General features: G+C 46.1%; 1 protein-coding gene across 1 annotated transcript in view; it reads left to right on the forward strand.

The window, feature by feature from the left end:
* LOC142843389 (electroneutral sodium bicarbonate exchanger 1-like) overlaps positions 1 to 13,088 on the forward strand; it is a 36,020-nt gene extending 22,932 nt beyond the window's left edge. Inside the window, exons 3-10 of the mRNA XM_075960688.1 lie at positions 640 to 789; positions 1,443 to 1,572; positions 2,393 to 2,559; positions 8,670 to 8,858; positions 9,695 to 9,786; positions 10,741 to 10,898; positions 11,691 to 11,778; positions 12,804 to 13,088. Of these exons, the coding sequence (XP_075816803.1) occupies positions 640 to 789; positions 1,443 to 1,572; positions 2,393 to 2,559; positions 8,670 to 8,858; positions 9,695 to 9,786; positions 10,741 to 10,898; positions 11,691 to 11,778; positions 12,804 to 13,088 (1,259 nt within the window). The remainder of the gene's footprint in view (positions 1 to 639; positions 790 to 1,442; positions 1,573 to 2,392; positions 2,560 to 8,669; positions 8,859 to 9,694; positions 9,787 to 10,740; positions 10,899 to 11,690; positions 11,779 to 12,803) is intronic.
* Positions 13,089 to 17,328: the final 4,240 nt, after the last annotated feature.

The raw sequence follows: 17,328 nt of genomic DNA on the forward strand, positions 1-17,328 counted from the left end.
TGCTGCTCTTGATAACCCCGTGAGTTAAAAAGAAGGAGTGCCAGCGTTCCTTTAGTAGCTGAGTCAAGAGAGGCTTGTTCATCCTCAGACATCCAGTGCTGAAAGGGAGCTTTAAGCCCAGCTGGGCTGACTGGGGTCTTGACCATGCTTAACCACTTTCTGCCAAAACCGGCCAAAGTCCCCATACAGGAATTGTCTCTTAAAATCACCCCATTTTTCTTGTAATAGCAAAAAGTAACATATATCCATAGTTTGTAAGTCATATCCCCTCCTTCCCTTCCTATTCTCCCTCCCTCTTCCAATCCTCCCTCCTCCCCCTCCCTCTCAGAGCCTTGCACACACCAAGGCCTCCAGCTGCATTCCCGTGCTCTAATATGTGACCTGCTGTGCCCTTCACATGTCCTTCAGTCTCACGTGTTCTTCATTAGATTGCCACACATCCTCGTGAGGTTTATAGCCACGTGCAGGACAGAGGAAGACACTGCCAACTCTGTGATTGCTGTCTTTATTAGTGGAGTCTCTGATGTTTAATCATTCCAGAAGGGCCTGGCACAAAAACCCTGTGGTTCTTTACTCTCAATTACGCTAGACTCCTTTTGGGAATGGCATTCTCACCATAGGTCTTCTGCTTTCATCCAGGTCATAGAACTCTGTATGTGGGGGTTCGGATGCCACTGGGCAGGCAGGGCCATCGGCACCACCGCACTCATGGCCAGAAGCACCGGAGACGAGGAGCGCGGGGCAAAGGAACCAGCCAGGGTGAAGAGGTCCTGGAAGCTTTGGCCCATGGTAATACCTTGGGGAGAGAGGGGTAGCACTCTGGGGAGAGGGGAGGTAACAACCCTGAGGAGAGAGGACCAGTGTCTATGAGAGGGTGATATGGTGATTCATGGGAATGCAGAAGGCATAGGCAGGTGGTCTTGATTTTCTAGCCCTTCGCTAGGGTTCCCAGGAAGAAGGAATGCTTCTAAGAACTAAAAATGTCTTCCTGAAATTGACATTTCAACACCTCAGTCAACACCATAAGTAATCCTTTGCTATTTAAAATTTGTCAGCTCTCTAGAAAACTAAAAAAATCTATTTTTATGTGTTTGGGTGTTTTGCCTGCATGTATGTTTATGCGCCACATGCTTGCCCGGTGCCTTTGGTGGCTAGAAGAGGGGACATATCCCTGGGACTGGAGTTAGACAGTTGTGAACTACGTGTGGGTGCTGGGAACTGAACTGATTTCTAGGTTCTCATGGGACCTCTGCAGTGGTCTTAGTTTATAGTTCTGCTCTCTGGTTTAAATGTTTACCCTTAGCCTTTTCCCTAAGAACAAAAGAACTTTTAAATCTGTATTCAGGACATCTATATATTCCCTTAGCTGTGAGGCAGAATGTTATTTTCGTTCTGACTTGGAGCTAGATACACATCCAGACCTTTCTCTGTTGGTTTTCTAGACACCCCCTCTCAGCATGTTCAGTTCATTCTGGGCACTGAGGACGACGAGGAGCATGTGCCTCATGAGCTGTTCACAGAGCTGGACGAGATCTGTCTGAGAGAGGGAGAGGATGCCAAGTGGAAGGAGACGGGGCCAGGTGAGGCCCTGAAGGAGCCGGGTCAGGAGCCCGGGGACAGGCAGGTGCACACCTCTCAGCAGGTGGCAGGCCTGCTTGCCCTGACTCTTCATGGCTGAAGTGGTAGCTAGGAGGCCTGGCTCCTGCTCACACTGATGTAGCTAGCGTTGATACATGGCCTACTGTGGCTGTTTCCCAGGGGCCGAGAGAGCTAAACAGGCCAGCTGGCCTGATGCCATGTGACAAGACGGTTAGTCTTCCGTGTTTCTGTCTTTGTGGATTTCTGAAGTCATATAGAGCACAGATAAAAATGTCATTTTTTTCTTAATACGGTTTGTCAATATGTCCAAATGATAAAGATTAAATTTGTAAAAGTCACGTTTCCTATAGACAATAAAATAAGTGAAGGTACGCAAAAGGAAGAAAATGACAGTTACCTTCAATCCTACTGTCCCAAGGCGAAAACAAGGCATATATTTAGGGTCTTATACATATATGTGTTTATAATTTTAGATTTGTCTTTAAATAAAAGTGGGATTAAGGTTGGGCATTGGTGATCCTCACCTTTAGTCCCAGCACTCAGGAGACAGAGACAAAGGAGTTCAAGGCCAGCCTGGTCTACAACGTGAGTTCCAGGACAGCAAGGGCTGTTACACGGAGAAACCCGTACTCAAAAAACAAAACAAAAAAGATTTGCACTGTGTCACAACTTGCTTTTCCAGTATTTTTGTGTCTGAACCAGGTGTTCCAGTGTTCTCTATGACCTTTTAGATATTTTGTCCTCTTGAAAAAAAAACCATCTTCTGTCTGTGGCATCTCATTATTGGCCGTGTTTGCAGGTGGCTGAAGTTTGAAGAGGATGTTGAAGATGGGGGAGAGCGTTGGAGCAAGCCTTACGTGGCCACCCTCTCTCTGCACAGTCTGTTTGAGCTGAGGAACTGCCTCATCAATGGCTCTGTCCTCCTGGACATGCGTGCAAGCAGCATAGAAGAAATTTCAGGTAAGGCTAATAAAGGGCCGAGACATTTTGCATAAATAGAAAGTATAAGAGGCAGGTGTTCTGGTGCACACCGGTAATCCTGGAAGTTGGCAGGGCTGAAGCAGGGGAAAGACGGGTTCAAGGCCTGCACTATACAGTGATACTTTATCTTAAGCAAAACAGACAGAACAAGGAAGTCAGAAAGAAAGAAAATGAAAGGACTGCTCAGATGGCTCAGTTAGTAAACATATTTGCTGGGCAACTTGAGTCCCACCCAGAAACTCATGACGGAAGAAGTAACTTAGGAAAGTTGTCCTCTGTCCTCCACGAAGACCCGATGGCGCACGCCTTCATCACACTCACGTGCACACTAATAATTGTGACAATCCTAATACCTAAAAGAAGAAAATTAAAGATTTAGCAGTATAAAATATGTCATCTAGAACAGATTTGCAGGAACGTGAGCCATAGCATTCCCATGGTTCAGCGCAGCATGCAGGATAGACCTGTCTTGTGGGGTTTTCTGATGTGAACAGACTTTAAGATACTGTGGGGCGCAGCTTTGGAGACTACCAGATGGCATGTGGAACACTTCCCCTCAGATTGACTCCATTCTAGTAGACAGGTTAAAGATTTCTCCATTCCAAGTGTCTAAATAATCATGCCTCTCTAAGGACTTTTGGGGGCCCCGGGGGATGGAGGTCAGTACTGATGGACTCCTGTGCGAACTCTTTCCTAAGGCGGTGCCCCAGGTGTACTCCCAACTGTGGGGGAAGTAGAATTTTTTAAAAAAAAAAGTGAGTTCAGAGTTAGAGTCACGTTCACTGCTCTAGAGATAGTGGAACCTGCGAGAATGGAGCCCCAAAGTACAGTTTACACCCTGAAGACAGCGCCACAGGCAAGTCTCAGGTAGTGGGCAAGTTGCCCTTGGCAATTGGCAAAAACATGTTCTCTGTGGAGGCTTATAAAAACAGTAGCCAATCAGAAAGAGTGGACTCACCCCTGTCCAATCAATACACCTCATACAAACAGTAGCCAGTCGTAAAGAATAAACTTACTCCTGTCCAATCAATACACCTCATACAAACAGTAGCCAGTCGTAAAGAATAAACTTACTCCTGTCCAATCAATACACCTGGAAGGGGCACAAAAGCACATCCCAGAACAGTTGGGTGTTTTTGAAGAAACTGAGGTCCCAACACTCATGGTTTCTGGGAATTTTCCCAGAGTACTTTTATCTTCCCTCACACGACTCAACTCATAGACTTTAATCCAAGTGGGTCGCATCTGTATTTCATTGACTTCTGACTATGTGTATAAATGCCCATGAAGTTCCCCAGAAAGTTTGTGCCCTGTTTTTCAGTGGAGGAGCCCCGGAGAGTTAGTGATATTATAATCATCAAGAATGAGGAGACCCTGCTGAAGTCTGGGGGGTAGTACTCGATCAAATTAGCTGTAAGCAAGACGGAGGGTGAGCTAAAGGGAGCGTGAACCAGGTCGTTGGATCCGATCAGGTGAGATGGTGCTCCACTGCTGCAGAGGAAGGAGACCTTCCCTCCACCACCCCCGGCACAGGGCTGCTCCTTCCTGGACCCCAGATTAGGTACAAACCACATCCAAGCACCTGTTTCTAAGGTGATCTTTTATAAGTGGAAAAGAAAAGTTTAAGTGGCTGCTGTCTGACTCAGGCAGAAAAAGAAGCAGCAGATGACGTTGCAGGTGGAATTTTAGGAGAAGGGAAGGGGGTCCATGTTACAGTGGGCTAGGGCGCAGTGGTGACAGAGGTAGGGCTGAGGGGGGATGGGGTAGCAGATGAGGGAAGGGGGTTCTCTTAAGTGGGCTAGGATGCGGTGATGACAGAGGTAGGGCTGAGGGGGGATGGGGAAGCTGATGAGGGAAGGGGGGCAGGAATATTTGTCCCAGAGGGACAAAGGACCGCCTCCGAATAGGAGGAGACAGATGTGGCACATAGGCACATAACGGTAAAGTAGGAGAAATCTGTATTAGGGTGAGGTGTTTAATTTTAATTGGGCATGTTAATTAGGTGAGTCAAAGGGGGCTTCTGATAGCTGGACTCGAGTCAGTCTCAGGAGGAGGAGGTGGACAACAAGGGAAGAAACCTTGGTGGCAGCTTTAGGAATGCAATCCAAAGGTTTTTAAGCAAGGCAGAGGGGCTGAGGGAGAAGGGTAAGACCTGGCAGAGCCACCTATTCCAGTGGGCCAGGGTCCCCTCAGTGGGCCAGTGTCCCCTCAGTGGGCCAGGGTCCCCTCAGTGGGCCAGGGTCCCCTCAGTGGGCCAGGGCCCCTCAGTGGGCCAGTGTCCCCTCAGTGGGCCAGGGTCCCCTCAGTGGGCCAGGGTCCCCTCAGTGGGCCAGGGTCCCCTCAGTGGGCCCTACAGCAAGGGCTGATTGCCAGAGCAGCTCAGAAAGTAGAGTGGTGGGAATCACTTGATGGACTGGTTTTGGGCAGGAAGGGAAGAATGTTCAGGATTCTAGGTTGTGGCTGGATGACTAGAAAATCCGGAGGTCTGGTGGGTGGAAAGAGGATGGGTTTCATTTTGTACTTGCTAAGTTTTAGGGTGTGGGTACATCCAGATGATGTCTGCTCATGATTGAATCTTTGATGTGACTTGAGATAGGTCACACCGGTCCATGGCATTTGGTGCTTACAGTCTCCAGGGCAGTTGAGATCATTGAGGATAAAAATGGGGGTGGGGACACCACCTGTCTGAGGATGACTGCGGGGCATAAGCAGGCTGACGGAAGCGAGTCGCCCGTGGAGACTGAGCTCAGGAGTGCGGATGGTGAGGGGACAGCCAGTGCCAGCTGCCAAGCCTGTGTTAGCCACCAGGACTGCTGCAACCCAAGTCCACATGTGTGGCGGTAACACCTGGAATGCCAGCACTCAGAGGGTAAGGCAGGTAGATCAAGTTCAAGACCACTCTGGGCTTGTAGCAAGATCTCGTCTCAAAATGAAACCAATCAAACAATAAGTTTGGAAGCCGGAAATCTGAAATGAGTTCTTGGCAGAGCTGTGTTCCTAAAGGCCCAGAGCAGACACGGATTTTCGTGACACTTTGGCACTTGGCAGGGAGCGGCAGGTAATTCTTAAAGTACGATTGTTTGCTTTTGAGAATTTTAAGTGGGAAGAGAAAAGATAAAAACAATAGCTAGAAGAGGGCCCTGGTGGAATTTTCTTCTTTCAAAGTGCAGGATTTTGAAGCATGAGTGTTTATGAGAGAAGAAATAATCATTATAAAGGCTAAATATGCAGGACTCCTGCCTTGATTGCTCACCCCTCTGGTCCCGGCACATAGAACAGGCAGGAGGACCAGCTGCTCACAGCTCAATGTGGCAGCCATCAGCATGGGGAGACATCGGCGCTGTCCTCTCTGTATAGGGGAGACTGAGAAGAGAGTGGTCATGTAATTCCAAGGTCAGATAGGTCAGGAATAATGGAATTAGGGATAGAGTGTAGGGCCTGAAGCTCTGGACATTTATCTAGAGCCCTGATGACAGAACCAAGTAAGACCTTCCGCAAACCTTGATAGTTTTAATGCTGGTGATTGTCTTCAGTGAGCAGTTAACTAATTTAAATAATACATTTTTAAACTTTATTATTTCATTTTATATTCATATTTTATCTGCATGTATGTCTTCTGGAAAAGCAGCCCATGCTCCAAACCACGGAACCATCTCTCCATCCCCAATTTAACCTTTCTTTAGGCTGCACTTTCTTTTCTTTTATATACTTTTTTAAATTTATTTATTTATTTATTAAAGATTTCTGCCTCCTCCCTGCCACCGCCTTCCATTTCCCTCTCCCTCCCCTGATCAAGTCCCCCTCCCTCATCAGCTCGAAGAGCAATCAGGGTTCCCTGACCTGTGGGAAGTCCAAGGACCACCCACCTCCATCCAGGTCTAGTAAGGTGAGCATCCAAACTGCCTAGGCTCCCCCAAAGCCAGTACGTGCAGTAGGATCAAAAACTCATTGCCATTGTTCTTGAGTTCTCAGTAGTCCTCATTGTCTGCTATGTTCAGCAAGTCTGGTTTTATCCCATGCTTTTTCAGACCCAGGCCAGCTGGCCTTGGTGAGTTCCCGATAGAACATCCCCAATGTCTCAGTGTGTGGGTGCACCCCTTGTGGTCCAGAGTTCCTTGCTCGTGCTCTCTCTCCTTCTGCTCCTGATTTGGACCTTGAGATTTCAGTCCGGTGCTCCAATGTGGGTCTCTGACTCTGTCTCGTTTCATCGCCTGATGAAGGTTAATATTCAGGAGGATGCCTATATGTTTGTCTTTGGATTCACCTTCTTATTTAGCTTCTCTAGGATCGCGAATTATAGGCTCAATATCCTTTATTTATGGCTAGAAACCAAATATGAGTGAGTAATCCCATGTTCCTCTTTTAGGGTCTGGCTTACCTCACTCAGGATAGTGTTTTCTATTTCCATCCATTTGTATGCAAAATTCAAGAAGTCCTTGTTTTTTAGTGCTGAGTAGTACTCTAATATGTATATATTCCATACTTTCTTCATCCATTCTTCCATTGAAGGGCATCTAGGTTGTTTCCAGGTTCTGGCTATTACAAACAATGCTGCTATGAATATAGTTGAGCATATACTTTTGTTGTATGATAGGGCCTCTCTTGGGTATATTCCCAAGAGTGGTATTGCTGGGTCCAGTGTTGGTTGATCCCGAATTTCCTAGGAAACCGCCACACTGCTTTCCAAAGTGATTGCACAAGTTTGCATTCCCACCGGCAATGGATGAGTGTACCCCTTTCTCCACAACCTCTCCTGCAAAGGCTATCATTGGTGTTTTTGATTTTGGCCATTCTGACAGGTGTAAGATGGTATCTTAAAGTTGTCTTGATTTGCATTTCCCTGATCGCTAAGGAAGTTGAGCATGACCTTAAGTGTCTTTTGGCCATTTGAAGTTCTTCTGTTGAGAATTCTCTGTTCAGCTCAGTGCCCCATTTTATAATTGGGTTGATTATAGGCTGCACTTTCAAGTATCCACTGGAGCTCAAGGTTGCAGCATCCCTGACAGTTACAACAATGCTGGGCTCATGGAGGAAGGACAGCAGAGTTAAGAGGGTAATCGTGGGCTCTTAGTCAGCCAGAGCTGGACGCGAACCCTGGCTCTTCGGCTTCGCAGGTGTAAGAGCTTGGGGACTTTTGTAAGAACCGTGCCTTGGTTTCCTTGTTTGGAAGAACTCTGGCTCAGAAGTTAAGAGCATTTGCTCCTCCTGCAGAGGACTCAAGTTTGGTTCCCAGGACCACATTGTGTGGCTCATGGCCACTTGTAATTCCAGCTACAGGGGAGCTGATGATTCTCTTCCAGTCTTCCTGGGTACCTGCACACATATGGGGCATACACACACACACACATAAATATAGATAAAAAAATCCATTTAAAAATAGAATTTAAAAAAGAATTTTCATCAAAATGCCCACTTTTTTGAGTTTCAGTGAGGACTGGACAGATGAAAACCCCATGGTACAGTTCTGGGCATGCATTAAATACTCAGAGACCTCGTTCCCTAAGCAATGGTTGGAGCTAAGCATAATGGCATACTCACCGTGATTAAGTCCTACCTTAAAAATTTTTTAATTAATTAGTTTTATTTTATACGTATGAGTCGTTTGATACCATGTGTGCATGTACACCACATGCCTGGTGCCCTTGGGGGCTATAAGAGGGTGTTGGGTCTCCTAGAACTGGAATTACAGATGGTTATGACCACCATGGGGGTACTCGGAATAGAACCCAGGTTCTCTGTAAGAGCAGTCAGTGTTCTTATCCATGGGGCCATCTCTCCAGCTCCAGTAAGTCCCACTCTTGCAGAAAGGTCACATTAACCCGGGAATTCATGGCAGCCTACGTAGCATAGTGACACTCTGTCCCTAAACCATGTGTTCACGTTGTTGTCTCGTTGTTAAATAAGCAAAGGACGGTGTTCCATACCTACAAAACCCAAATGCTCCTTCAGACAGGAAGCTGAAACCACCTTGGTGACGCTAGGAGAGCAGCTCATCTCTGCCTTTTCCCCCTTCCCCTGCCACCTCATACCCTTCCCCTTGAGTTCCTGAACTCTCCGTCTGAGTGTTGCTGTGAATGTCTCTTTCCTAGACCTGATACTGGACCAGCAAGAACTGTTCAGTGACCTGAATGACAGTATGAGGGTTAAAGTGCGGGAAGCCCTTCTCAAGAAACACCACCATCAGAATGATAGGCGGAGGAACAACCTCATTCCCATTGTCCGCTCCTGTGCTGAGGTTGGCAAGAAGCAATCGGACCCACATTCCATGGACAAAGATGGTAAGGACTTGGGGGTGTCTCTCTTTTTCTCTCTGTTGAAAACACATTTGGGGACCAGTTGGCGATGCGGAATTACTGCAGGGCGAGGCTGTGACACTTAGGCCCCTGGACTCCTTGATGGGTAGTGAGCTGGGTGACTAGGATGCTCCCTTCTCCGTGTGCCCTTGGATAGCATTCCAGGGGGGACTGCGAGGTGAGGGATGTATCCCCTGTGCTCCCAGAGAAGGTGTAGCTCTGGGGAGAATGGTCACATCGATGAGGAGCTGGGCCAGAGAAGGTGAGCTGCAGCCTTGTCCAGTTAAACAAAAGTCTGCTTAGACACAAACTGCTGTGGTCTAGCCAGGCCTCCAGGCTTGTGCTTTGGCTCCACCCCCTGGAGAGTGTATGGCCCTGGACAATCTTCACATCGCACTTAATAAAGACAATGGCAGGACCTTCCTTCCATTTGTTGTGGGATTTCTGTGTGTTAGCTTAGGTCCATAGCCTGTGTACAGGCGCGGGTGGGCCCAGCTGTTAACCACTTCTCTTGCCATGGCTGGGCGAGGCCTCGCCTGCAGCTTCTCCTCCTTTGCTGGCAAGCTGTTTGCCAAGCTCTGTGCAGAGGTGCTGGCGCACTGAGGGTCAGGATGGCTCTCTGCAGAGAGAAAGGAAGATAGGAAGGTAATGGAGGACTAGACCTCTGCCTTCTTAGCACTGAGTGCAGGGACAGACGTGATGGACTCTGCTTCATAGTCCTCCCAGCCTGTAGAGGTCACAGCTGGCTGTGATGGATGGCTGGATCTGAGGGGAAGGAGGGGCAAGCCCTTGGCAGATTCTGTTTGACTGTCTCCAAATAGGTCAGACTGTTTCTCCTCAGTCTGCTCCAACTACGAGTCTTGAGGTGAAAAACGGAGTGAATTGCGAGCACAGTCCTGTGGATCTAAGCAAGGTGAGGAGACATGGCAGGTTGACTTCTAGACCGAAGGTTATCTGTAGTGGAGCCCAGGGTCTTCCGGAATCTTTCTGGGGTCTGGTAAGCTCCGATGGCTCATGAGCCTTCCCCAGGAGCAGCACTGCTCTGTGAAAAGGGACGCCATCTTCCTTGTTGTCTCCCTGTGCACACTCAGCCAGCCGACTCAGCGCAGTGAAGGCAGCCTGCTGCTGAGCCCCACTGCCCCGGCTCCCGGTGCATTAGTGACCCTCTGGCACCTGCTGCCGTGCATCCTTCTCACTCTCGTCACTGTTGTCACTGCAGTATTTTGCCGCTGCCTCCTAAAGCTCGTGATGTCTGGCTCTTCTTGGAGGGCTGTGGCTGCTGCATCTGATGGAGCAGTCAGTATTTGCAAGGAGAAATAACATGACCCAGAACTCCCGAGGCGCTTCCTCCCAGAGGAGCATGGTGGGGTGGGATGAAAGTTCTCGGACTTAAACTTTGATTCTTGAGTGGCTCAGTGGCTAAAGGTGTTGCTGCCTGAATTCTGCCCTGAAACCCACACAGTGGTGGAGGAACTGATTTTCACAAGGTGTTCTCTGGCTTCCATACATGGACTGCAGCCTGTGTAGACACACACACATACAACACCTAAACACACACCCCACACACTAAATTACATATAGTTTATATGTGCTATAAATGATAAATGTGTGTGTGTGTGTGCACACTCATGCGTGTATTCTATACTCCGTAGTTGTAGTCAGAATTCTCTCCCTGAATCTTAATCTCTTCCCCTTTTTTTTTAAAATAGTGGACTGATCTGATCTATGATCGCTCCATTCAGGGTTTTTATAAAAATCAAATAAAACAGTGAGGAACTCTTCTGTAACCTTGAGTGATACTTGAAGAGAATGATTGCCAGCGAAGCCGATGGCTCCTAAATTCTCAAAGGCTCCTGTGTACTTTCAGGTGGACCTTCATTTCATGAAAAAAATTCCCACTGGGGCAGAGGCCTCCAATGTCTTGGTTGGAGAGGTGGACACTCTGGACCGTCCCATCGTCGCCTTTGTGAGGCTCTCCCCAGCTGTGCTCCTCTCGGGCCTGACAGAAGTGCCCATCCCAACAAGGTACCTGGGTCCTGCCCCGAGCTGAGTGACCTGTGTGAGCACTGGCGCTAGCAGCTAGTTAGTACCAGAAGTTAGGGTGGGCCGTTCGGAGAGAGTGTTTAAAATTCCTTGGTGAGCTATGAAAGTGGGGGTGAAGGGAGGATGAGGGGTGGGGGGGAGTGAGTTCTAAGTTTTAAGGCTGTGACCATGAGTACTGTTGGCCTTGGAAGAAGAGCCCAGGAGAACAGGGAAAGAGCACAGCAAGGTCCAGTGGATTGTCACACCAGGAGGCCTTCGTCTCCAGGGAACTGTCTCTAGGGAAAGGTACTGATGTCTTTCCACAGTGCTGGCAGGACTTGGCTATTTGTGTGCCCCAAGGTGGTGACGTGGTGATTCAGAGCCCCACTGATTATAGAGAGTGCACAGATGTCCAGAACACAATTCACGCTCCTCTCCAGGACTTGGTCATTTCAACTTCTTATCCTTCCCTTTCTCTGTCATTTTCTTAATAGAACAATGGATGGGGATTAGATAACCTTGAATTTACACAGCGGTGCAGTGTTTTGAAAAGACATCCTTTCTATGGCTAGGAACTGTGTCTATGGTAACGCTAAGAAGCCCAGCCAGCCACGTTATTGAATGATGTCTTATTAATAGCTCTGAATGGCGCCTGGCCATAGCAGGCTGATGTTCTTCTTGAAGGCGGTGATGGTCTCTGTGTGGTAGTCGGGGCGAGGTTTGCTATTTAGAGTGGATAAGATGTCCCTTCTCCTTCTTTATTTATGTAGCTCCCTCTTTTGTGTGTTTTGGCAGATTTTTGTTTATCTTGCTGGGCCCAGTAAGAAAAGGTCAGCAGTACCACGAGATTGGCAGATCCATGGCCACCATCATGACCGATGAGGTACAGACCACTCTGCCTTCCATCCACTCATCTCGTAATTAGTGAGCATTTCTCTCTCGCGGAAGCTGTGTGCGTTGTTGGGGATACGATAAGGACTGTGGCAGCATCTGCTGGGAAGCATCCGGGACTTCTCTAGGAGCCATTCAAAGAGAACCACACCCTCTGGGAGACTTTCCTTGCAGTTCCATTGCTTGTTTGTTTATAGACAGGTTCTTAGTAGCCCAGGTTGGCCTTGAACACCTAGTGCTGGGATTATAAGCATGTACCACTATGGCCACTTAACTCTCCCTTTTTTAAGTAATCCAAGATGCAAAGACATCATTTTCTGGGAGAATTATTATTGCCAAGTAAAATGTGTCAACTCATATTTAATGTAGCTCATGAAGCCTGAGTTAACTTTCTAGAGAATATAGTTAATTAAATATGTTGAACTTATTTGTATAAAGAAATACTCCTGTTCCCTGGAAAGAGAGGTTTGCATAAGGTCAGGCTGTGCCCTCGGGCAGTGTCATGTGGAGGTGTCATGGTCACTCTGTACCTGGTGAGGGCTGCTGTGCAGTGGTTCCAAGGCACACATCTGTGCGCTAAGTTCATGTATGGCTGTCCAAGGCACACATCTGTGCGCTAAGTTCATGTGTGATCTCTCTCTGGTCCTTTCACAGATGACCTCCATTAGCAAGACTGTCTATTTTCAGACGTGACTAAGAGAATTTCTGTGTTCTTTCTCCTGTGGAGACAATAAAATGACTTTAAGTGGTGTCATATCTCCTTGACACAGGGTCTCACTCCGTGAGCCCACCTGGCCTTCCACTTGAGGTGCCCTCCTGCTGTGGTCTGGGGTGTGCCTGGATTCACGGGCACAGGCACCTCCGCACTCTGCGTTAGGTTCCTTTAAGCACTAAGTTTTATGTCTTAGATATCCATGCCAGAGATAAAAATCAAGAGGCTGTATCCATTTCTCAGTGGATATCGTTGCAAACACAGTAATGTTGAGTTTTCCTAAGGTGTTTTCCTCCCTTCTGTAGATTTTTCATGATGTGGCATATAAAGCCAAGGAGCGAGATGACCTTCTGGCCGGGATAGATGAGTTCCTGGACCAGGTGACTGTGCTCCCTCCAGGGGAGTGGGACCCATCCATTAGAATTGAGCCACCCAAAAATGTCCCTTCCCAGGTAACGTATGCATATAAGCTATTTGTGGCTGCTGTTCTTTCCACAGACAAGCAAAAGTTATGTCTGTTTATGCCAAATATACCAAGACTTGTCCCTGTTTGGGAGCTCTTGAATGTCAGACTAGGAATAAAAGACTAATCTGTAATAACAGGTAGGCCCTGATGTGTTGAGATATCATTGTCTTTTGTTTTGTTGTTGTTGTTTTCTTTTGGTTTTGAGACAGGGTTTCTCTGTAGCTTTGGAGCCTGTCCTGGAACTAGTTCTTGTAGAACAGGCTGGCTTCGAACTCACAGAGATCCATCTGCCTCTGCCTCCCAAGTGCTGGGATTAAAGGAGTGTGCCAACCCTGCCCGGCTAAAATATCATTGTTAACTGGGAATGGAGTTCTCGCCACATTGGGAAGGACTGATCTAGAGTGAAGGAGGGGAGAGGGAAAGTATTTCCTGGAAATACATTGTATACAAAATATTCAAGTTAAAAAAAAAAACATGGTATAATGAAAGAACAAATAGGTTTCTAAGGTTCTCTGACGTACCGAGGATGGGAAGAGAGCTTCTGTATGTACCAGATGAGGACAGACATTTTTATCCATGTAAATTTGGCCTTCCCAGATGCCCGCCCCTGCTCTTGTCTCTAGTTTACAGAATTGACTGATCTAGGGTAATATTTTAAAGGTCGGTGAGACAGGGATGCAGACCTGAAACTGAGGCTGAAACCCATGTGATGCCCTATGCGTTAATCTCACCAGCTGGGAGGCAGACAGAAGGATTATAAATGCAAAGCCAGCCCGAGTTACATACCAAGTTCCATGCCTGCCTGGACTGTATAGTAAGATCCTGGCTCCACAAAACAAAACAACAAGGATTATTTGAATATGGCAGCACATGCCTTTAATCCCAGAACTCAGAAGCAAGAGATCTTTGTGGGTTCAAGATCAGTGTATATATGGAGTTTCAGGACTACAGAAAGACCCTGTCAAAGCAATGACAAAAAACAAAATTAATAATTGATTGAGGGAAGAAAAGGGAGAAGGAGGTAAAGACATCACGCACTAGTTGAGTACATGTACACACACATGACCACACATGTTACATATATACACACACACACACAAGCTGGGGTGGTGGCACATGTCTATACTTGAGTTCTTCCCAAGGTCCTGCACATATGATGTCCCTACTGCAAAAACAAATAGATACGTGATTGGGAGTTGGGTCCCAGTCCTCCCGGCGCCCGGGCGGGCTCCACTGCCTTTGTTTCTGTGGCCTGCCTGCACCAAGGAGGGTAGGCGCTTTGTTTGCGAGCTGCCCATCCAGCACAGAGGCCTGATCTCTCCGCCCCAGGAGAACCAGCGTTGGGGAGAACCAGCGTTGCGGAGAACCAGCATTGGGGAGAACCAGCGTTGGGACGAGCCAGGGTTGGGCACGGAGACCTGATCCCTTGGTGCCAGGAGAGCCAACATTGGTGAGGCCGCGTTGGGTAGGCAAGGAGACCTGATCTGGTAAAAGAAGACCCATAAGGGAGTATTTGGAAGAAGAGATGGGCAGACGCCAAAGCAAGAATTCGCCCAACAAACTGAAAAGCAACATGAAGCCACCAGAATCCAGCGACCTCACAACGGAAGGTCATGAACACCTTAATCAAGAAGGAGAAAAGTTTGACTTCATGAAAGTGATTGACGCCCTTAAACAGCATGTAAAAAACGCCCTTATAGAAATGGATGAGAAATATAACAGAAAGTTTGAAGAATTGAATAAATCAGTGAATGATACCCTAGAAAACCAAGGAAAAACAATCAAACAGATAATGGAAACAGTTCAAGACTTGAAAACTGAAATAGAGGCAAAGAAGAAAACACAAACAGAGGGCCGGCTGGACATGGAAAATCTAGGTAAACGAATAGAGACTACAGAAACAAGCATAACCAGCAGAATACAAGAGATAGAAGAAAGACTCTCAGATTCTGAAGATACCATAGAGAAAATAAACACACTGATCAAAGAAAACAGCAAGTCCAACAAACTCTCATCACAAAACATTCAGGAAATATGGGACACAATAAAAAGACCAAACCTAAGAATAATAGGAGTAGAAGAAGGAGAAGAAGTGCAGCTCAATGGTCCAGAAAATATATTTAATAAAATTATAGAAGAAAACTTTCCCAACCTAAAGAAAGATATACCTATGAAGGTGCAAGAAGCATACAGAACACCGAATAGGCTGGATCAAAAAAAAACATCCCCTCGCCATATAATTATCAAAACACAAAGCATTCAGAATAAGGAAAAAATATTAAGAGCGGCAAAGGAAAAAGGCCAAATTACTTACAAAGGTAAACCTATCAGACTTACACCTGACTTTTCCATGGAAACCATGAAAGCCAGAAGGTCCTGGATAGATGTACTGCAGAAACTGAGAGACCATGGATGCAAGCCCAGATTACTATACCCAGCCAAGCTTTCGTTCACTATAAATGGAGAAAATAAAATTTTCCAGGATAAAAACAAATTCAAACAATATGCAGCCACAAATCCAGCCTTACAGAAAGTAATAGAAGGAAAATCACTAACCAAGGAATCCAATAATGACCACAATAACTCAGACATCTAGAGACCCTTCATCAACACAAACCAAAGAAGGGATACACACAAACTCTACGACTAAAAAAAAATGACCGGAGTTAACAACCACTGGTCATTAATATCACTTAATGTCAATGGTCTCAACTCACCTATAAAAAGGCACAGGCTAAGAGATTGGATAAGAAAACAGGATCCAACATTCTGCTGTTTACAAGAAACACACCTCAACCACAAAGACAGGCACCTACTCAGAGTAAAGGGTTGGGAAAAGGCCTATCAAGCAAATGGACCTAAGAAACAAGCAGGTGTGGCCATACTAATCTCTAACAAAGTTGACTTCAAACTTAAATCAATCAGAAGAGATGGAGAGGGGCATTTTATATTCATAACAGGAACAGTTCATCAGGATGAAGTCTCAATCCTGAACATCTATGCCCCTAATATAAAAGCACCCACGTACATAAAAGAAACATTGCTAAAATTCAAGGCAGCCATCAAACCGCACACACTAATAGTAGGAGATTTCAACACTCCTCTCTCACCAATGGACAGGTCAATCAGACAGAAACCTAACAGAGAAATAAGACAACTAATGGAGGTAATGAAACAAATGGACTTAACAGACATCTATAGAACATTCCACCCAAATAGGAAAGAATACACCTTCTTCTCTGCAGCTCATGGAACCTTCTCGAAAATCGACCACATAGTCGGTAACAAAGCAAACATCCACAGTTACAAAAAAGTATTACTAACCACCTGTGTCTTATCAGATCACCATGGATTAAAGTTAGAATTCAACAACAAGGCTACCCCCGGAAAGCCCACAAAGTCATGGAAACTGAACAGCCAACTACTGAACCACACCTGGATTAAGGAAGAAATAAAGAAAGAAATTAAAGTATTCCTGGAATTAAATGAAAATAAAGAAACAACATACTCAAACTTATGGGACACTATGAAAGCAGTCCTAAGAGGAAAGTTCATAGCACTAAGTGCCCACTTAAAGAAAACAGAGAAAGCTCACATTGGAGACTTAACAGCCCACCTGAAAGCTCTAGAAAAAAAAGAAGCAGACTCACCTAGGAGGAGTAGGAGACTGGAAATAATCAAACTGAGGGCTGAAATCAATAAAATAGAAACACAGAGAACAATCCAAAGAATCAGTGAAACAAAAAGCTGGTTCCTGGAGAAAATCAACAAGATTGACAAACCCCTATCCAAACTAATCAAACGGCAGAGAGAGAATTTGCAAATTAATAAGATCAGAAATGAAAAGGGGGACATAACCACAGACACAGAGGAAATTCAGAGAATCATTAGATCTTACTACAAAAGCCTATACGCCACAAAACTGGAAAATGTAAAGGAAATGGATACTTTCTTAGATAAATACCATTTACCAAAGTTAAATCAGGACCAGGTGAACAATCTAAATAGACCTGTTAGTCACGAAGAATTAGAAGAGGTTATCAAAAACCTCCCTACCAAAAAAAGCCCAGGACCAGATGGTTTCAATGCGGAATTCTACCAGAACTTCCAAGAAGACCTAATACCTATACTCCTTAATGTATTTCACAATATAGAAACAGAAGGGTCATTACCAAATTCCTTTTATGAAGCTACAGTTACTCTGATACCAAAACCACACAAAGACTCAACCAGGAAAGAGAATTACAGGCCGATCTCACTCATGAATATCGATGCAAAAATCCTCAACAAAATACTGGCAAACCGAATCCAAGAACACATCCGAAAAATTATCCATTATGATCAAGTAGGCTTCATTCCTGAGA

This window comes from Microtus pennsylvanicus, chromosome 2, assembly GCF_037038515.1.
Source record: "Microtus pennsylvanicus isolate mMicPen1 chromosome 2, mMicPen1.hap1, whole genome shotgun sequence".
Classification (NCBI taxonomy): Eukaryota; Metazoa; Chordata; class Mammalia; order Rodentia; family Cricetidae; genus Microtus; species Microtus pennsylvanicus.